At 43.2% G+C, this 20,158-nt stretch overlaps 1 protein-coding gene across 6 annotated transcripts in view; it reads left to right on the forward strand.

Moving 5' to 3' along the window:
• Positions 1-20,158, forward strand: part of KALRN (kalirin RhoGEF kinase) — a 1,402,249-nt gene that overhangs the window by 1,146,582 nt on the left and 235,509 nt on the right. For all 6 annotated transcript variants that reach the window (XM_063934074.1, XM_063934073.1, XM_063934072.1 and 3 more), the window contains 8 exons: positions 709-778; positions 2,410-2,499; positions 2,580-2,672; positions 3,670-3,781; positions 6,067-6,257; positions 8,302-8,403; positions 8,756-8,898; positions 11,178-11,280. In XM_063934074.1, the coding sequence (XP_063790144.1) occupies positions 709-778; positions 2,410-2,499; positions 2,580-2,672; positions 3,670-3,781; positions 6,067-6,257; positions 8,302-8,403; positions 8,756-8,898; positions 11,178-11,280 (904 nt within the window). The remainder of the gene's footprint in view (positions 1-708; positions 779-2,409; positions 2,500-2,579; positions 2,673-3,669; positions 3,782-6,066; positions 6,258-8,301; positions 8,404-8,755; positions 8,899-11,177; positions 11,281-20,158) is intronic.

Genomic DNA, 20,158 nt, shown 5'->3' on the forward strand with positions numbered 1-20,158 from the left:
TAACATACTGTATTTATTTTATTCATATGCTGGCATCCAATAATTCTGATGTGGGAATGAAAGGAGGGGAAAAGATCCAACACCAATTTTGTAGGTCTGCTCTATTTAAATCTATGAGCTCTCACTCTACATATTGCTCTCCTGAACTGTGTGGGCTTCAACAGTGGTGTCCTCATTTTCAGTCTCTCCAAAGTTACAGAGGAATCTAAATACGGTATTAGAACTAAGATTTGTAGCATTTAGTCTAAGCAGAATAATAGATGAAGTAACTTCTGTAAAATGTCTTGTTTATGATAAGCCCAAACCGCCAATGTAGTTGATTATGAATTTGCCACTTATTTCATTTATTCATGTCAGGCTTTGCAGCATTGTGTCTGTATTAATATAAAACATAAATATTTGTCTCTGCTGTCACCTTTTTTTGTAACCTACAGTAACTGCTTTTCTGTTTTCTATTATCTTGTATTCTGTATTATTTTTCTGGTTCTGTTTTTATACCTTTTATAAAACTCCATCAGTAATGTCTGTTGAATTGTCCTTATTGATTTTTATAAATACACCGAATTTCTTTCTGTCGATAATATGATTGTCATTACATTGTATATAAGGCCAGGATATATGTAATAAATTGTAACATCCCTGCATGAGTGCAGACGATAACTGATATGTTTGGATTCAGGCACTAATGTTTGATCTACTTCTACGCAGCATCTTTTTGAAGGAGCTAGAGAAATATGAGCAGCTTCCAGAGGATGTCGGACATTGTTTCGTCACCTGGGTAATGTGATTAGGAGGGAAAGAGTGATGTGTAATGAGGATGTTGTGTGTTATAAATAGATGATGATATGTGTGGGTGGGGAATATGGAGAAGGGCTATGTCTTTATTGTGTTTGAAAGTATAGGACAAAGTAAACTCTGCAACCTCCGCCCCTCAACCAGCAAAACACTGCCATAGCCGCTCCACAACCAGCAGAGCACTGCCATCTTGGCCCATCATCCATCAAAGTGCTGCCACCTTGGTCCAGCACAGTGCTGCGTCCTCAGTCTCTCGCCCAGCTGAGCGCTGCCACCTTGGGACCCCACAGGCAAAGAACTGCCACCTTGGGACTTCCACTAGCCAAGCACTGCCATGCTAACCCTTCTACCAGCAGTACCTTGATATCTCAGCCTCTCCACTAACCACTTTGACCCCTCATCCAGCAGAACACTGCCACCTCCATCCCTCGACTAGCAGAGCGCTATCACCTCCCTCTGTCCTGAACAAGCAGACCACTGCCACTTCCGTCCTTCATCCAGCCAAAACGCTGTAATCTTGGTGTCTCATCAGCAGAGCACCTTTACCTCACCTCCTCGTCCAGTAAGCTCTGCCACCTCTGCCCCCAGCAGAAGATTGCTGCCATTTATGCCTCTCTGCCAGCAAAGTGCTGCTACCCCTTTCCCTCCACAAGCAGAGCACTACCACCTATGTCCTTCCACCAGCAGTGCGCTGCCACTTCACCAGCAGAGCTCTGACACCTTTGCCATTCCACCAGTAGTAAACAGCTACCTCTGTCCCTCCACCAGCAGAGCAGGGCACTGACATCTCTGCCCCTCCATCAATAGAATGCTGCTGCCTCTTCACCAGCAGAGCACTGCCATTTCTACCCCTCCGCCAGCAGAGCACTGCCACCTCTACCCCTCCACCAGCAGAGCACTGCCACCTCTGGTGTTAATCCAGCAGAGCGCTGCCATCTCTGCCCATCCACCAGGAGAGCACTACAATCTCTGTTCCTCTTTCAGCAGAGCTCTACCATCTTGACCCTCGACCAGTCCACCAACTGCCACCATCATTAAGCAGAGCATTGCCACTTCTGTCCCTCACAAAAAAAAATATTGTGTGCTTCTACAGAAAATTAGCTATGATTTGAATGAAAGAGATCCTACAATAAATATTGTTTTGGTGAGACTGTACTGCCTAAATGCACAGTGGTATGGAGGCATGTGAGATGTCAGATCTGAATAATCGGTCTATACTACTGCATTATAGGATCACTTTGTGTGGACACCTAGCACAAAATTTTGACTTGTTTCCTCAGCGGGTGCATTCATACAAACACAAATTTGCATTTCATCCCAAATGGCATAATTTTCACCCAGGAGATTCATTACTAAGAGTTTTAGACAAATGAAAACTGTTGTTCTTTTGAATTTTGGTCATAAATCATATAATATAGTATATATTGATGCATGTTCTATTCTGGTTCTGATTTATAATTAACTTTGCTGATATTTTTATCTGTATGTGTATAGTTAATATGAACATACTGTACATTCTAGTTTTGAAGCTACTAATTTCGCACAATACGTCCTCTTTATACTCATTCCCAATAATGCACCTGAATAATTTTTATAATGTTCCTCTCCTTCTAGGCTGACAAATTTCAGATGTATGTGACATATTGTAAAAATAAACCAGACTCGAGCCAGCTCATCCTGGAACACGCTGGGAGCTTCTTTGATGTAAGTATTACTCTCCAGTGAGTGGATTCTGACAGTATTGATGGTAATCTTTACTTCATGGTCTCCTCCCTGCATTACAGGAAATCCAACAAAGACATGGGCTGGCCAACTCCATCTCCTCGTATCTTATCAAACCTGTGCAAAGGATCACAAAGTATCAGCTTCTGCTCAAGGTACAGACATTGGGGTTAATTCAGATCTGATCGGTGCTGTGTGTGTTCGCAAAGCAGCGATCAGGCCTGAACTGCGCATGCGCCGGCACTGCAGTGTGCCGGCGCATGCCAGACAGCCGCCGGCTGTCTTTAGCTAGCGATCGCGTCGGCCTGATTGACAGGCATAGGCGGTCTCTAGGCGGGAGGGGGCGGGGCGGCGACGTTAAGCCACTGTTTAAGGGGAGTGGTCCAGTCAAAGCTGGCACACGCAGCCGCTGCGACCCTGGCAGCGATGAGTTGCTCCCGGCCAGCACGCAGGAGCTGTGCTGGCATGGAGCTACTCTTGAAGTACAAAAGCATCGCTGCTGTGCGAATGCTTTTGTACTTCTGCGACGGGGCAGGCCCTGACATGCGGGGCGGGCTAGCCCTGTGCTGGGCGTCCCCCTTCATGTCAGTGTGCCTGATCGTAACTATGCTAAATTTAGCACAGCTACAATCAATTCTGAATCACCCCCATTGTCCGATACTTAAAAAACCTGTTTCTCAGCAACAAAGCACCATTAGTTATTACAAGTAGTAGTATACTGGTAATTGCAGCTGTTTTAGCAGTACAGTTCCAAATTGGTTCCCCTAGTTTTGTAGACCTATCCCTGACACTTTACAGTGAACAGACCAGCCTTATTTCAGAATTTACTGAGCAGGGCTTCTTTTGTGGCTGTCTCTTGTACAGTTCAGTGGATGTGAGGGGATCAGATGCCAATGACTGGAAGGAGATGTTAGAAGCACCCAGACTTGTGTCCTTTAATTACCCATAGCATCCTATACTTAATGATTCCTGGTATGATGTGGATTGTCCATTGTGTTTTTTCCCGTTTATTTCAGTTTCCATTCCAGGGTTTCATAATTATTTACCATAACCAGATCTGTATGGATTGTACAACTTGTTCTGTGTGTGTCTAGAATGGTGGGCAGCTGTATGGAGGAATTGTATTGAATCTCACTTCTTTGTCTCTGCTAGGAGCTGCTGACCTGCTGCGAGGAGGGAAAGGGGGAACTCAAGGATGGACTGGAGGTGATGTTGAGTGTTCCGAAGAGAGCCAACGATGCTATGCACGTCAGCATGCTGGAAGGTACCTGCCCTCCTCTTACATATTGATTGGCTCAGCCATGTTACAACTGGTGCACTCTCAGTAAAACACCCAATTTGTGACTATTAATAGTTAGTAAACATTTCACCAAATTTAAAATCATGCAAGACAGTTTAACACTAATTTTTTTTTTAAATTACATAATGTTTACTGAAGATTGTCAAAGAACAACAAAACAAAAAAAGTTGACAGGAAAAAAATGATCAGGAATCAGGGCAGAATACATGTCATGCAACCACAAGTTAGAAGTGCCATACATCCGACAGGAGGAGAGAGTAGAATTCATAAATCGCATGTACAAGAGTATCAGGTAGAAATGGGCATATACCAGTACTAACATAAAGATGCAGTAAACATAAAGCATTGCTAATTAATAGATAAGTAGTACTGTAGGTGCAAGTCTCTTGCATAATGGTATAGTACATTGAGACAGCGTATCAGCTCCAATATGTAAATTGACAGTTAGGAGCTGACTGGCTGGTGCGTTTATCACCTTGCACTTATCACTGGTTTATCTCTTCCTTATGCCATCTCCAAGCTTAATACATCTGTCTCTACAATTTTTTGCATGAATTGTTTTTGCATCGATCTCACAAAAACTGATGCGAAAACAGCTTTTCGCAGGTACAGGTGGAGCCACCGTTGTCTTTGCTCTTTCTGTGACTAGGCGTGCCCGCCTTGGCACACCTAGTCACTGTGAGCGTCTCCATCTGGACAGGCGTGTGCGCACGGACGGAGACAAGTCCCATTCACTTCAATGGAGAGCATCTCCTTCCGCGCGCCCGGACAGAGACGCTCTGAATGGGAGCGTCTCTATGCACTCCCGGCGTGACTAGGCGGACGGATCGCCTAGTCATGCTGGGAGTGCACGCCTGTGACTAGGCAGGCAAAGATAACGGAGGCTCCATCTGTATGATTGCTCCTGTTTTTCACACTATCCATTTTCAAATGTGCGAAAACGGGACTTGTGCGGAAAAAAAAATAAGTGAAAAATCAGGGTGAAAATGGTAAAATCAGCCTGTACCTCAAAAAATGCCAAACTGACATTCGACAATAGTATAGAAGTGTATTCTAGGTCATATTAAATATATTTGAGCCACTTAAATTGGGTCAAATGGCTGTTAAATGCATTTTTTTTTTTTTAAATGGAATAAAATTATAAAAGCAAGTTTTTTTTCCAGCAAAATAAGTGCTCAATTTGAATTTGGGGTTTATAAAAATAAGTATAAGTATATATTTGGGTCAGTTTATTGGACTGCAGGCCTAAAAACACTTGTCCGACAGATAAAGCACCCCAATATACCTCCCAAATTCCATCTCTTTGCTGCCCTTTTCTTACCCCAAAACTGACATGTCATTATTGGCCAATTGAAAAAAATGTAAAACTTCTAAATGCCTAATTAGTCATTATTTATAAGTCATATTTCGCATACTAGTTAACTAGCAAGACATGTAAAAGTGTAACGTGTCATCAATTTTTACATAAAATAATTAAAAGTTATATTGAAAATTTTCGTGCACCAAAACAGTTCCTTTTCTTTCTTTTTTTCCTTTATCTAGTAATTAGTCATTAGGGAAGGTGTCCCAGGGGTTCTGAACCAAATTCCAACATTTTTACCTTAAAATAGAGATTTTCCCCAACTATTCACCTGCTCAGAGTAGGTGAAGTGAAATTTGCTGTAAAATTATTGGGTGAAAAATTTTGCAGCAAATTGGATAGAGGTTATTCGCGATTCACTGTAAAAGTAGGTTTTTTTTCATGCTAAAATGGTTTATTTCAGCTAATTGGATACCCCCCCTAAGAGAGAGTGCCCAGATTTTCCAGATATGTGTTTCAGTAGGATACTCTGAGGATAAGTGCCAGAATTTGCTCTGAAAGCTCTGACACTTAGGATATGCATCTTTAGTACAGCCTCCGTAACCCAGATTTTTTGTAATTGATGATATAACAGAATATTTTTACTTTTGTCCATTAGCTATCATTGACATAGGAATTGTGCTGTATAATTCTCCAGTTCCCCATGATACATTGCTCTCCACGTCTCGCACTCTGTTTGCACTTTAAAACACTTAAATACCTCACAGATACAATAATGTTCAAAAGTTGCAGCATCCGTCTGTATGACACTGCTGCATTTTCTTTTGGGTTTTCTCTTCAAGCACCTCTGCGTTAAATGTTTGAAATCTTCCTGATTAGCCAGATACACGGGATACACTTAAAACAATATTGAACATAAAAGTTCTGGTTAACACATTTTTTTCTTTAGGGTTTGATGAGAACCTGGACGTTCAGGGTGAGCTTATTCTCCAGGATTCCTTTCAAGTCTGGGATCCTAAATCTCTCATCCGCAAAGGGAGGGACAGGCACCTTTTCCTGTTTGAGATCTCTCTGGTTTTCAGCAAGGAGATAAAAGACTCAACGGGTCATACAAAATATGTTTACAAGAATAAGCTGCTGGTAAGAAAACAAAATCGGTATATAATTGTGTTGTACATAAGAGGGAATGTTGCCAACATGATGATGACTCCGTCCATTCTATGTACTGTCTCCTACTACTGTTCTAATAGCTCCATCCATTGGATCAGTATCTCTTCCATATTTCTTTTGATATAAACACTCTTTATTTTGTATTGATGTCCCTAATGGGGTGTATAGGGAAATAATATGTATATTTACACATACTGTAGCACTTACTGTGGACGATAACATTCCCACATAGAACACAACATCATGGGTCTGATGCCAATTTAGTTTTTTGCTACCTTGCTTTGCGTGTCCTGCTTGAAATTGCTGTACACATGGCCGAAAAGTGAATGGACTAATATGCATAATAATGTAGGTTGAGTACTTGCAAATGCGAACGGATGCTAACTGGGACAAAAATGCACATATTCCTAAACTAGTAGTATTTCCTGATGTTGAGAGGCAGGTGCAAATAGAAGGCAATGATGATAATCGTGAGCACAAGGGAAACACTTGTGATTGGCTCTTTGTAAATGCTGTGTTGATACTGACTGCTAGTTTATGGGGCATATAGGAAAAAAATTATTATTTACGTAGATGAGTTGTATCTACTGTATTAGAAAGTTTTTAGCAGTTTTATTGATGCCTAATAGCGAAAGCATTTGTTGCAAATTAAAAGAAATGGCTAAAAACACATTCGTAAGTGGGACATAAGTGCTACTCGTGCAGACTAGCACGCATGATAAGATAGTTGTTGCTTTACACATGGTCGCAGTTGTGGCTTTTTTAGTTCCGACAAATTACTTTATGTAGTTTGGGAAAGTATATTATATTGTATAGAATCGCACACAGGAGATAGCGTTACTTCTCATACATCCTGCATTCTGGATTCAATGGTCTATAACATAAACACTTTAAACTGGGAAAAGTTCAAGCTTCTCCCGCCTCTGTACCACCACTCTCTACTTGGAACTTCAGTATTTTTGAATGTGAGTGGGAATTGGACCCATTGTTCTATAAACTAACTCATGCGCTAGGAACGTATATTACGCTAGCTGTTGTACCCGTTCTTCGCACGGGAGTTTCTGATTTTTCACGGTTGTAAATATAAATAAGTGTTAAAAATTTGGTAAATGTATAGAGATGTAAATTTGAGATGTCTTAATGTAAGAAAATATTAATCCATGTTCTTAGCTTTGCTCGAGGAACACCCGTAGTAGATGTGTTAAAAAGTGGCAGGACCATTTTTGTAGTTTATTACATTTTACACACTGGAGGTGCAATCCAATTGTTGATCCGATTGTCAGTTTGGGCGTTATCGTTCACACAATGCAAGCCACGCATCGGTAATGACGTCATTATGTCATCTTCATTTTCTTCTCCTTAGGGGAGGTTTATTAAAATTCTAACTATGTAGTTTTCCTATTATCTACCTGCAGAATACCTATGTTAAATGTAATCTTCCTAACATATCGGGAAGTAAGAGATTAGTGGTGAGTGAGTGAGTGAGTGAGTGAGTGAGTGAGTGAGTGAGTGAGTGAGGGCTTTTGCATTATTGTAGTTTTTTAAATTTTACACACTGGAGGTGCAATCCAAATTTTGATCTGATTGTCTGTTTGGGCATTATTATTCATGCAACACAAGCCACGCATCGGTAATGACGTCATTATGTCAACCCCCTTTTCATCCCCTTAGGGGAGATTTATTACAATTCTGTAGTTTTCCTATTTCCCACCTGAAGAACACGTGTTAAATTTCAGCTTCCTAACATATCTTTAAGTAAGAGAATTAGTTATGAGTTAGTCCGTGAGTGAGGGCTTTTAATAGCCATATTATGCCGGCACTCACTTGTATAAAGCAACGTGCTCCGGTGCAGCGTAAATCACAATGTGAAGCTCCATTTAAGAAACGGCACTCAGAGTCAGCGATGTAGCAACAAACAAACTGTACTGTGGTCGAGTACCTACGGGGACAGCACCCCATCCTCAGGACCTTACAGAAGCAGAGACATATGTTCATATATATTTTTTTCTTATAGACCTCAGAGTTGGGGGTGACTGAGCACGTCGAAGGAGACTCCTGCAAGTTCGCTTTGTGGTCAGGCCGCACTCCATCCTCTGATAACAAAACTGTGCTGAAGGTTGGTTTCCGATTATGCTGTAAGATAGTTCCCTGAATATCTTATGCACGTGAATATGTAGGGTGTGTCCTCCCTGCTTTACATGTTTACCTGAGGTTTAGAGGTTTTTTTTGTTGTACTGTTTAGTGTCCCATAAAATATAACAGAGTAATTTTGAAGTGGCAAAAACACACGAACAAGACCGTCTCGCCCAGAGACATTATAATCTAATTCTTTACATCAGTAGTTGTTTATCCCATCCTCTCTACATTATGGGGCAACATGTTAAAAACAATTAATTGCCACCGGAATGTCTGGTTCTTGCTTAGCTGGGTAAACTCTGTTTTAGACCTCATTTCTTGTTTGTTGTAAGGCATCAAGCCTAGAAGTGAAACAGGAGTGGATCAAAAACATCCGAGAGGTAATCCAAGAGAGAATGATCCATCTGAAAGGAGCATTGAAGGAGCCAATCCATCCCCCAAAGACACCAGCAAAGCAGCGGAACAACAGCAAGAGGTAACAATTCTTGCTTTAGTCCATGGCATGGTGATGTATACCTGGGTATACATACATAAGTGAGTTAATGTCCATTTCTGTCTGGCAAATCATTATTCTCAAACTTGGGCAAGATGCAACTCTCCTGCTGTTGTGGAACTATTAATACCAGTATGCCAACAGGTGGCTATGGGCCTAGAACTACAGTATGATTTGACTACTTTGAAAATAAACAAATGCATATATATATATATATATATATATATATATAGTATAAGTCAAAAGTTTGGACACGCCTTCTTATTCAATGGATTTTATTTATTTTAATTATGTTCTACATTGTAGATTAATACTGAAGGTATCAAAACTATGAAAGAACCATATGGAATTATGTGGAAACAAAAAAGTGTTAAACAAATCAAAATGTTTTATATTTTAGATCCCTTTTGCTTTGATGACAGCTTTGCACACTCTTGGTATTCTCTCAATCAGCTTCATGAGGTAGTCTCCTGGAATGGTTTTCCAACAGTCTTGAAGGAGTTCCCAGAGGTGCTGAGCACTTGTTGGCTGCTTTTCCTTCACTCTGCGGTACAACTCATCCCAAACCATCTCAATTGGGTTTAGGTCGGGTGATTGTGGAGGCCAGGTCATCTGACGCAGCACTCCATCACTTTCCTTCTTGGTCAAGTAGCCCTTACATAGTCTGGAGGTGTGTTTGGGGTCATTGTCTTGTTGAAAAACAAATGATGGTCCCAGTAAGCGCAAACCAGATGTGATGGCATGGCGCTGCAGAATGCTGGAACCAAAAAACTCAAGTTTGGACTCATAATACCAAAGTACAGATTTCCACTGGTCTTAATGTCCATTCCTTGGTTTTCTTGGCCCAAAGAATTCTCTTGTTGTTGTTGTTCATCTTCAGTAGTGGCTTCTTCGCAGCAATTTGACCATGAAGGCCTGATTCACGCAGGCTCCTCTGAAGAATTTTTGTGGGCTCTAATCTGAGGTGCTGTTAAGTAGCGGTTTCTGAGGCTGGTAACTCTAATGAACTTATCCTCTGCAGCAGAGGTTATGCTTGGTTTTCTTTTCCTGGGGCGGTCCTCATGAGAGCCAGTTTCATCATAGCGTTTGATGGTTTTTGCAACTGCACTTGAGGATACAGTCAAAGCAGTGGCGTATCTATAATGGGTGCAGTGTGTGCAGTGCACACAGGCCCCTGGGTCCAGAGGGGGGCCACACCACCCACACTGCACCCATTTCGTTTATACAGTACTTAACTTTTTGATGTCCATCAGCATCTCCGCGTGTGGGCACCGTCCGCCTCCGTAGCCGGCAGCAAAGTTAGAGCTTGAACACTAGAGAGACTCTGGCATTGTGCCAGAGTCTAAAGCGTTCTTGAAATTTTCCATATCAACTGACCTATATGTCTTAAAGTAATGATGGACTGTCGTTTCTCTTTGCTGAGTTGAGTGGTTCGTGCCATAATATGGATTACAACAGTAGTCATATAGGGGTGTCCACTGTGTACTAACCCCACCTCTGCACAACACAACTGATGGTCTCAAACACATTAAGAAGGCAAGTAATTCCACAGATTGACTCTTGACAAGGCACAACTGTTAATTCAAAACCATTCCAGGAGACTACCTCATGAAGCAGATTGAGAGAATGCCAATAGTGTGCAAAGCTGTCATCAAAGCAAAAGGGGGCTACTTTGAGGAATCTAAAATATAAAACATATTTTGATTTGTTTAACACTTTTTATGTTTACAACATAATTCCATATGTGTTCTTTCATAGTTTTGGTGTCTTCAGTATTAATCTACAATGTAGAAAAAAAAAATATGCAAACTTTTGACTAGTACTGTGTGTGTGTGTGTGTGTGTGTGTGTGTGTGTGTGTGTGTGTGTGTGTGTGTGTGTGTGTGTGTGTGTGTGTGTGTGTATATACATATATACAAATATATATATATAATCTCTCTCCAATGACACAGGTTGCTGAAGAGTTCCTTTTACAGCATCATAATAATTGTATATGATTATTATGATGCTGTAAAAGAATCTATACCGCAACTTGTGTCATTGGAATTGCTGATTGGGTGGTAATACATTTTGGATTATTTTAACCATATTGTTTGGTGAGTGCTCCTTCTATTATTGAACTACATTGGATTCCTAGTAAAGAGTTGCTGCATACAAATACTTATTTTAATATGCAGTGACGGTTACCTAAGTTTGATTAAGGTTGATTAAGCACTGCTCTGTTTTATTGCAATAACTGGACACCATGTGTCTCTGCCACAGAGATGGATTGGAGGATATAGACAGTCAAGGTGATGGGAGCAGCCAGCCAGACACCATTTCAATTGCCTCCAGAACATCGCAGAACACTGTGGACAGTGATAAGGTAAGACCTTGATGGACGATACTAGCATACAAGGAAATAGTGAAGTATGTCACAGTTGATTTTCTACTGTATATAACGCTTCCTTTGCCACAGGTTGCTCTGTGGCAGTTTCATTGTCATGTGTCATTGTGCCTTGTACTGGGATACTTAAAGGGGAGGGTCCCAATATAATTTATTGCATACTATAATTGATAATCAAGAGAATCCCAAGTACAGATTCTTGGACCCCCTTACCGCTACAGAAGTCCTTAGCCATCCGCCGACTTCAGTCCACTGTCACTGAGGTCTGCGCTGTCACTTGCCAGTGCCAGCATAGAGGATCTGTGGATTGCAGTGTAAAAATAAAACAGCCAGTAATTACCCTGCACAGAAACAATATAACTCACCCAAATCTAACTCTCTCTGTACATGTTGTATCTGCCCTATGTTGTATTTGCCGATTGAGGAAAATGTTATTTTGCAATCAATCTTGAATTAGGCCCTTAGTACGAGCAATTTGAGGCTTCCCAGATTTTAAAAGTTCAGCCAACAATTTTCATATCTGAGTTAGACAATCGGTTCAGGGTCATTTGCATATCATAGTAAAGTTTAAGGAGAGCTATAGTCTTCTTTATACCTACTCAATAAAGGAAGGAGTTGACAACAATTTAGAAAGGGCCAATATCAGGGGGCAAAATGATCAGTGTAGAGTTTCAAAATCTGGAGAGGAATATGTACGCCTAAATATTTATACTCAAAGAGTCTGCCTCCGACAGGAAGGAGAAATTTCCAGCTAAAGGCAGAATTTAAGATATGTTTATTTTCTAACAAGGGAATGTGCCGAGGCTTGTAATCATTTTCATCACCATTGTTTCTAGCGCCTCCGCAAATAGTAGTGGGGATCCTGTCACATTCCACTGTTTTGGAAAAGAGTCAGAAAGATACCCATTACATTAAATTTGAGTAGTTGGATTAGTACACAGAGTTTTCAAAAAATAAATAAATTTCTTACGGAAACCAAACCTTCGCTGAATGTCAAATAAATTATTTCAGTGGTCTATGTTAAATGCTTTTTCAGCATCTAATTACAACAGGGGTGGGGAACCTCAGGCCCGAGGGCCGTATAAGGCCCTCAAAGCCACTTAATCCGGCCCGGCTAGGCTTACCTAAACGAGAGGAGATGCAGAGCGCCCGCTGAGATTTTACCACCAGCGGGCGCCCGGCTCCTCAGCAGCAGCCGGAGGAAGGAGCTCACACCTGAGCTCCAGCTTCTGGCTCAGGCAGTGCACATGTGTGGCTGTGCGGCGCTATGGGAGAGATGTCATGACATCTCCCATAGTTTAGAGGAGAGGGAGGGCAGCGGTCCGGAAGCAGGAGCAGGGCTGGTGAGCATTGTGGGTTTTTTTTTTCTTTTAATGTGTGTGTGTGTAAGCGGCACTACTAGGGGGCATATTTAATGGGACATATCTAATGGGGCATAACTACAGGGGGCATATTTAATGGGGCACAACAACTGACGGGGCATATCTAATTGGCCAAAACAACTGAGAGTAGGCATATCTAATGGGGCATAACAACTGATTGGGGGCAAATCTAATCGGGCATAACAAGTGACTGGGGCCATAACTACTGACTGGGCGCAGGCTAATTTCTAAGTTGTATGGCCCCCGAAGGATTTTATAAATATCCAAATGGCCCTTGGTAGAAAAAAGGTCCCCCACCCCTGAATTACAATATAGCCCTAGGGGTGGTACTGTACATTTGGAGTGTTGGGTGTTAAAACGGCAAGTATTTACAACCTTAGATAAAATCACATGGCAGCATAAAAATCTTTCATTATACTGTAGTTGCAGTTTGTGTATTAAAAGTTGTAACATAGTAACATAGTTTCTTAGGTTGAAAAAAGACAATTTGTCCATCGAGTTCAATCTATTTGTGGTCTCCTACGCTATTGTACAGGTTGAGTCTCCCTTATCCAAAATGCTTGGGACCAGAGGTATTTTGGATATCGGATTTTTCCGTATTTTGGAATAATTGCATACCATAATGAGATATCATGGTGATGGGAACTAAATATAAGCACAGAATGCATTTATGTTACATATACACCTTATACACACAGCCTGAAGGTAATTTTAGCCAATATTTTTTATAACTTTGTGCATTAAACAAAGTGTGTCTACATTCACACAATTCATTTATGTTTCATATACACCTTATACACACAGCCTGAAGGTCATTTAATACAATATTTTTAATAACTTTGTGTATTAAACAAAGTTTGTGTACATTGAGCCATCAGAAAACAAAGGTTTCATTATCTCACTCTCCCTCAGAAAAGTCCGTATTTCGGAATATTCCGTATTTCGGAATATTTGGATATGGGATACTCAACCTGTATTATTTTTAGGACTAATTTTGTCTGTTGCTAATGTCGGCCGTTGTGTTTACTCCTCTTTTTTTTTTAATGACTATAGTGCATGACTACGCACCATAACCCTGTATATCCATATCCATTAGGTACTTATCTAGCCCATTCTTAAAAGTGTTGACCGAGTCCGCCATTACTATTCTCTCAGGCAGGGAATTCCAAACACGTATTGTCCTTACTGTGAAGAAACCTTTACGTCTCTGTGTGCAAAATCTCCTCTCCTCTGTCCATGTGTCCTCTGTGTTGATCTTACCAAAAACAGATCCCCCGCAAGCTCTGTGTATTGTCCCCTTATATATTTGTAAATGGTGATCATGTCCCCTCTTAGTCTCCTCTTTTCCAGGGTAAACATGCCTAGCCTTGCAAGCCTTTCCTTGTATTCCAGCGTCTCCATCCCCTTAAATAGTTTGGTCGCTCTTCTCTGAACCTTTTCTAGTTTCAGGATATCCTTTTTGTAGTATGGTGCCCAAAACTGTACACAGTATTCAAGATGTGACCTCACTAGGGATTTATATAATGGGATTATAACACTCTCATCCCTTGCATCAATTTTCTGCTATATACATGCTAATACCTTGTTAGCCTGTATGCTGCAAACCTACTTTGGGTACTATTGCTTAATTTGCTATCTGTATGAACCCCTAAGTCTTTTTCCAGTACAGAATCCCTTATTTCTCTGACGTCCTAGTGGATGCTGGGAACTCCGTAAGGACCATGGGGAATAGACGGGCTCCGCAGGAGACTGGGCACTCTAAGAAAAGAATTAGGACTACTGGTGTGCACTGGCTCCTCCCTCTATGCCCCTCCTCCAGACCTCAGTTAGAATCTGTGCCCGGCTCGAGCTGGTTGCACACTAGGGGCTTTCCTGAGCTCCTAGTAAAGAAAGTATTTATTAGGTTTTTTATTTTCAGTGAGATCTGCTGGCAACAGACTCACTGCTACGAGGGACTTAGGGGAGAGAAGCGAACCTACCTGCTTGCAGCTAGCTTGGGCTTCTAGGCTACTGGACACCATTAGCTCCAGAGGGATCGAACACAGGCCCAGCCTCGGTCGTCCGGTCCCGGAGCCGCGCCGCCGTCCCCCTTGCAGAGCCAGAAGACGGAAGATCCGAGGAGAAAATCGGCGGCTGAAGACTCCGGTCTTCATTAAGGTAGCGCACAGCACTGCAGCTGTGCGCCATTGCTCCCCATGCACACCACATACTCCGGTCACTGATGGGTGCAGGGCGCTGGGGGGGGGGCGCCCTGGGCTGCAATTAGATTACCTTAAAAATGGCTAAAATACACATAATATAGTCTAGTACACTATATATGTGTAAAATCCCCTGCCATAATATTAATATAAAGAGCGGGAGAAGCCCGCCGAAAAAGGGGCGGGGCTATCTCCCTCAGCACACTGGCGCCATTTTCTCTTCACAGCTCCGCTGGAAGGACGCTCCCCAGGCTCTCCCCTACAGTTTCCAGGCTCAATAGGGTAAAAAAGAGAGGGGTGGCACTAAATTTAGGCGCAATACTGTGTATTATAGCTGCTATAGGGAAAAATCACTTTGTGTAGTGTAATATCCCTGTGTTATGTAGCGCTGTGGTGTGTGCTGGCATACTCTCTCTCTGTCTCCCCAAAGGACTTAGTGGGGTCCTGTCCTCAGTCAGAGCATTCCCTGTGTGTGTGCGGTGTGTCGGTACGGCTGTGTCGACATGTTTGATGAGGAGGCTTATGTGGAGGCGGAGCAGGTGCCGATAAATGTGATGTCACCCCCTGCGGGGTCGACACCAGAGTGGATGGATATGTGGAAGGTATTAACCGACAGTGTCAACTCCTTACATAAAAGGCTGGATGACGTAACAGCCGTGGGACAGCCAGCTTCTCAGCCAGTGCCTGCCCAGGCGTCTCAAAAGCCATCAGGGGCTCAAAAACGCCCGCTACCTCAGATGGCAGACACAGATGTCGACACGGAGTCTGACTCCAGTGTCGACGAGGATGAGACATATACACAATCCACAAGGGGCATCCGTTGCATGATTACGGCAATAAAAAATGTGTTGCACATTTCTGACATTAACCCAGGTACCACTAAAAAGGGTATTATGTTTGGGGAGAAAAAGCAACCAGTGGTTTTTCCCCCATCAGATGAGTTGAATGAAGTGTGTGAAGAAGCGTGGGCTTCCCCCGATAAGAAACTAGTGATTTCTAAAAAGTTACTGATGGCGTACCCCTTCCCGCCAGAGGACAGGTTACGCTGGGAGACTTCCCCGAGGGTGGATAAAGCGCTCACACACTTGTCAAAAAAGGTGGCACTGCCGTCTCAGGATACGGCCGCCTTAAAGGAGCCTGCGGATAGAAAGCAGGAGGCTATCCTGAAGTCTGTATATACACACTTAGGTACTATACTGAGACCTGCTATTGCTTCAGCATGGATGTGCAGTGCTGCAGCAGCGTGGTCTGATTCCCTGTCTGATAACATTGATTCCCTTGACAGGGACGCTATATTGCTAACCATAGAGCATATTAAAGACGTAGTCTTATCTATGAGAGATGCACAGAGGGATATTTGGTGGAAAAGGCTCAGGAGATCCGGAGCATGGTCAAACAACGTTTGAGACCAAGAACACTATCAATTCATCATTGCATTCGCCTGTTGGGGAAAATGGTAGCGGCTTACGAGGCACTGCAATATGGCCGATTCCATGCCAGGGTCTTCCGGTGGGACCTACTGGACAAGTGATCCGGGTCGCATCTCCACATGCATCAAAGGATAACCTTTTCAGCGAAAGCCAGAATTTCGCTCCTGTGGTGACTACAAATTTCTCACCTCCTGGAGGAACGCAGGTTCGGGATTCAGGCCTGGATCCTGGTGACCACTGATGCAAGTCTCCGAGGATGGGGAACAGTCGCGCAAGGTGAAAGCTTCCAAGGAAAATGGTCAAGTTAAGAAACTCGCCTTCACATAAACATTCTGGAGTTGAGAGCTGTGTACAACAGTCTTCATCAAGCGGCACACCTTCTTCAAGGTCATCCCATACAGATCCAGTCAGACAATGTAACGGCAGTAGCTTACATAAACCGTCGAGGCGGAACAAAAAGCAGAGCAACATTGGCAGAGGTGACAAAGATACTCCTCTGGGCAGAAAGACATGCAAAAGCTCTGTCGGCAATTTTCATTCCGGGAGTGGACAACTGGGAAGCAGACTTCCTCCTCCAGGAGAATGGGGCCTCCACCCAGAAGTCTTTGCCGAGGTGGCAAGTTGTTGGGGTGTTCCTCAAGTGGATATGATGGCATCACGCCTCAACAAGAAGCTTCAGAAATATTGTTCCAGGTCAAGAGACCCACAAGCAATAGCGATAGATGCACTGGTGACCCAGTGGGTGTTTCGGTCGGTGTATCTGTTCCCTCCACTTCCACTTATTCCAAAAGTTCTCAAGATCATCAGACAAACAGGAGTTCGAGCAATACTCATTGCTCCGGACTGACCAAGGAGGGCTTGGTATCCAGATCTTCAAGAGTTATTAATGGAAGGTCCTCTGCCTCTTCCTCTTCACGAGGACCTGTTTCAGCAGGGGCCGTCAGTTTATCAGGACTTACCGTGGTTGCGTTTGACGGCATGGCTGTTGAGCGCCAGATCCTAGCCTGTAAGGGTATTCCTAATGAAGTCATTCCCACACTTATTCTGGCCAGGAAAGGGGTAACGTCCAAACATTACCATCGTATTTGGAGAAAATATGTATCTTGGTGTGTATCCAAGAAGTCTCCTGCGGTGGAGTTTCAATTAGGACGACTTCTCCTATTTCTACAGGCAGGTGTGGATGCTGGATTGAGATTAAGATCTATCAAGGTTCAGATTTCGGCCTTGTTAGTTTTCTTTCAGAAACAATTGGCTTCTCTTCCTGAGGTCCAGACGTTCGTGAAAGGGGTTCTGCACATCCAACCTCTCTTTGTGCCTCCTGCGGCACCATGGGATCTTAATGTGGTGTTGCAGTTCCTTAAATCGGACTGTTTTGAGTCTCTGCAAGAGGTGGAGTTAAAGTTCTCACTTGAAAAGTGGTCATGCTGTTGGCCTTGGCTTCAGGCAGACGAGTGTCTGAGTTAGGAGCTCTGTCACAGAGTCCTTATTTGATATTTCATAAAGATAGGCTGAACTGAGAACACGTCAGCACTTTCTTCCAAAGGTTGTGTCTTCTTTTCATATCAACCAACCAGTGGTGGTGCCAGTAGCTTCTGACACCTCAGCCGTCTCAAAGTCCTTGGATGTTGTCAGAGTGCTGAGGACTTGTGTTGCAAGAACGGCTCGGATAATGAAAACAGAATCTGTCATGACTGTGGTTTTTGTGAACCCGATGTTAGTGAAGTCTGTGCAGGCAACTGGAGGACTATGTGAATATTAGGCTGGTCTGTAGGAATCAGTGAGAAGAAGGAGCAATCCCTGACCGGGGATCGAACCCGGGCCTCGGCAGAGGAAGCCGTATCCTGACCACTGGATCACTAGAGACTTTGATAGCAGGATGTTGAATGTATAGGTGAGACTGTACTGGATATAGTGTCACAGGAGTAGGTGCTTATGTACTCAAGGTTACTGGCAAGATAGTAAGACGGACTGGTTGCTGGTGAGACTGGGATGCAACTGTAATGCGAGCTGGTACCGGATATAACTGAAAACGCAACTGAAAGTAGAACGATGACTGTGGCTATTACTCTAGCTGAAGAACCCTGCGGCTGTGACGGTAGAATACTGCAGCTGTGGTTTTCAGTTGAGACTGTGGAATACTGCGACTGTACCTTTAAGATGAAACACTGCAGCTGTGCCTTTAAGTTGAGACTGTGGAATATTGTACTGTGCCTTTAAGATGAAACACTGCAGCTGTGTCTTTAAGTTGAGACTGTGGAATATCGTACTGTGCCTTTAAGATGAAACACTGCAGCTATGTCTTTAATTTGAGACTGTGGAATACTGTACTGTGCCTTTAAGTTGAGACTTGTGGAAATACTGGATATCAATGGCAACACAAATGTAATCCAAACTGGGTAACAGAGGAACAGAGTTTTTACAGGAACTGAAGTACAAGGGTTACCTTTAGGGAGCTCAGCTTCAAAGCTCACACAGAGCTGTGTGTGACACGAGGAACTGGCAGCGTTTCCAACTCCAGCCTTCAGACTTGTACTTCCTGGTCCTTGGTGATTGGTGAGCAGTGTCAGGTGATTCAGAGAGTCTCAGGCTGGCGCAAGATTGGACAGCTCTGGGTCAGGTGAAACAGTCACTGTCATGTGAGTACTCTAGACTAGGCTGTGAAGTGAAGCGAGGCCTAGCAGGCCGAGAGAACACTGAAGCCTCAACTTCTGCAAACACAGGATGCTGGCCTTTTAGGCGTAAACTTCAGATTGCTGAATTCAGACTCACACAGAAGATCACCACAGGTGGAGCTCGTTAACTATTACCTTCCAGGCAGAGAACTCAGGAAACTCATGGTATTGGCATGCTGTTTATCTCAGGGAGCAAAAAGGCACAGGATCCAGGACAGATGGCAGGGGTAAGTCACCAAATACGAGAACTACAGTCAGGATCGTGACAGAATCTCTGTTTGTCCTCTATGACCCCAACAAGATTGGGGGTTCTGCATCTAAGCAGACTATTGCCACTGGATCAGGGGTACCATTCAGCACGCTCATTCCACGGTAGGCTTGCCGTTACCGACTTCGGTAAAAGCCCACTCTACAAGGAAAGTGGGTACGTCCTGGGCGGCTTCCCGGGGGGGTCTCGGCTCTGAAAATCTGCTGAGCTGCTACTTGGTTGGGTGCAAACACATTTCATAAGTTTTATAAGTTTGACACCTTGGCTGCTGACGACCTAAGATTTGATCAGTCAGTTCTGCAGGAACATTAGCACTTTCCCGCCCATACTGGGAGCTTTGGTATATCCCCATGGTACTAAAATAGACCCCAGCATCCTCTAGGACGTAAGAGAAAATAGGATTTTAATTACCTGCCGGTAAATCCTTTTCTCGTAGTCCGCAGAGAATGCTGGGAGCCCGCCCAGTGCTCATTTTCCATGCTGATTACGTTTATCTTTCTGCACATTTTTTCATGTGTTCAGTTGTTAACAGCTGTTGCTGTTGCGTTATGCATGCACGTTGGCATGAGTTATGTTTAAGGCCATGTTAGCCGACATGTTGTTTTTGGATGGTGTGAGCTGGTGTGAATCTCGCCACAGGTTCAATAGTAATTCCTCTCTCGAGAATGTCCGTCTCCTCGGGCACAGTTCCTATACTGAGGTCTGGAGGAGTGGCATAGAGAGAGGAGCCAGTTCACACTGTTGAAAAGTCTTAAAGTGCCGAAGGCTCCTGCGGAATTGTCTATACCCCATGGTACTAAAATGGACCCCAGCATCCTCTACGGACTACGAGAAAAGGATTTACCGGCAGGTAATTAAAATCCTATTTTTTACCCCATTTAGTTTGTGTGTAGGTGTTATTTGTGTT

This window comes from Pseudophryne corroboree, chromosome 7 (genome assembly GCF_028390025.1).
Source record: "Pseudophryne corroboree isolate aPseCor3 chromosome 7, aPseCor3.hap2, whole genome shotgun sequence".
NCBI lineage: Eukaryota > Metazoa > Chordata > Amphibia > Anura > Myobatrachidae > Pseudophryne > Pseudophryne corroboree.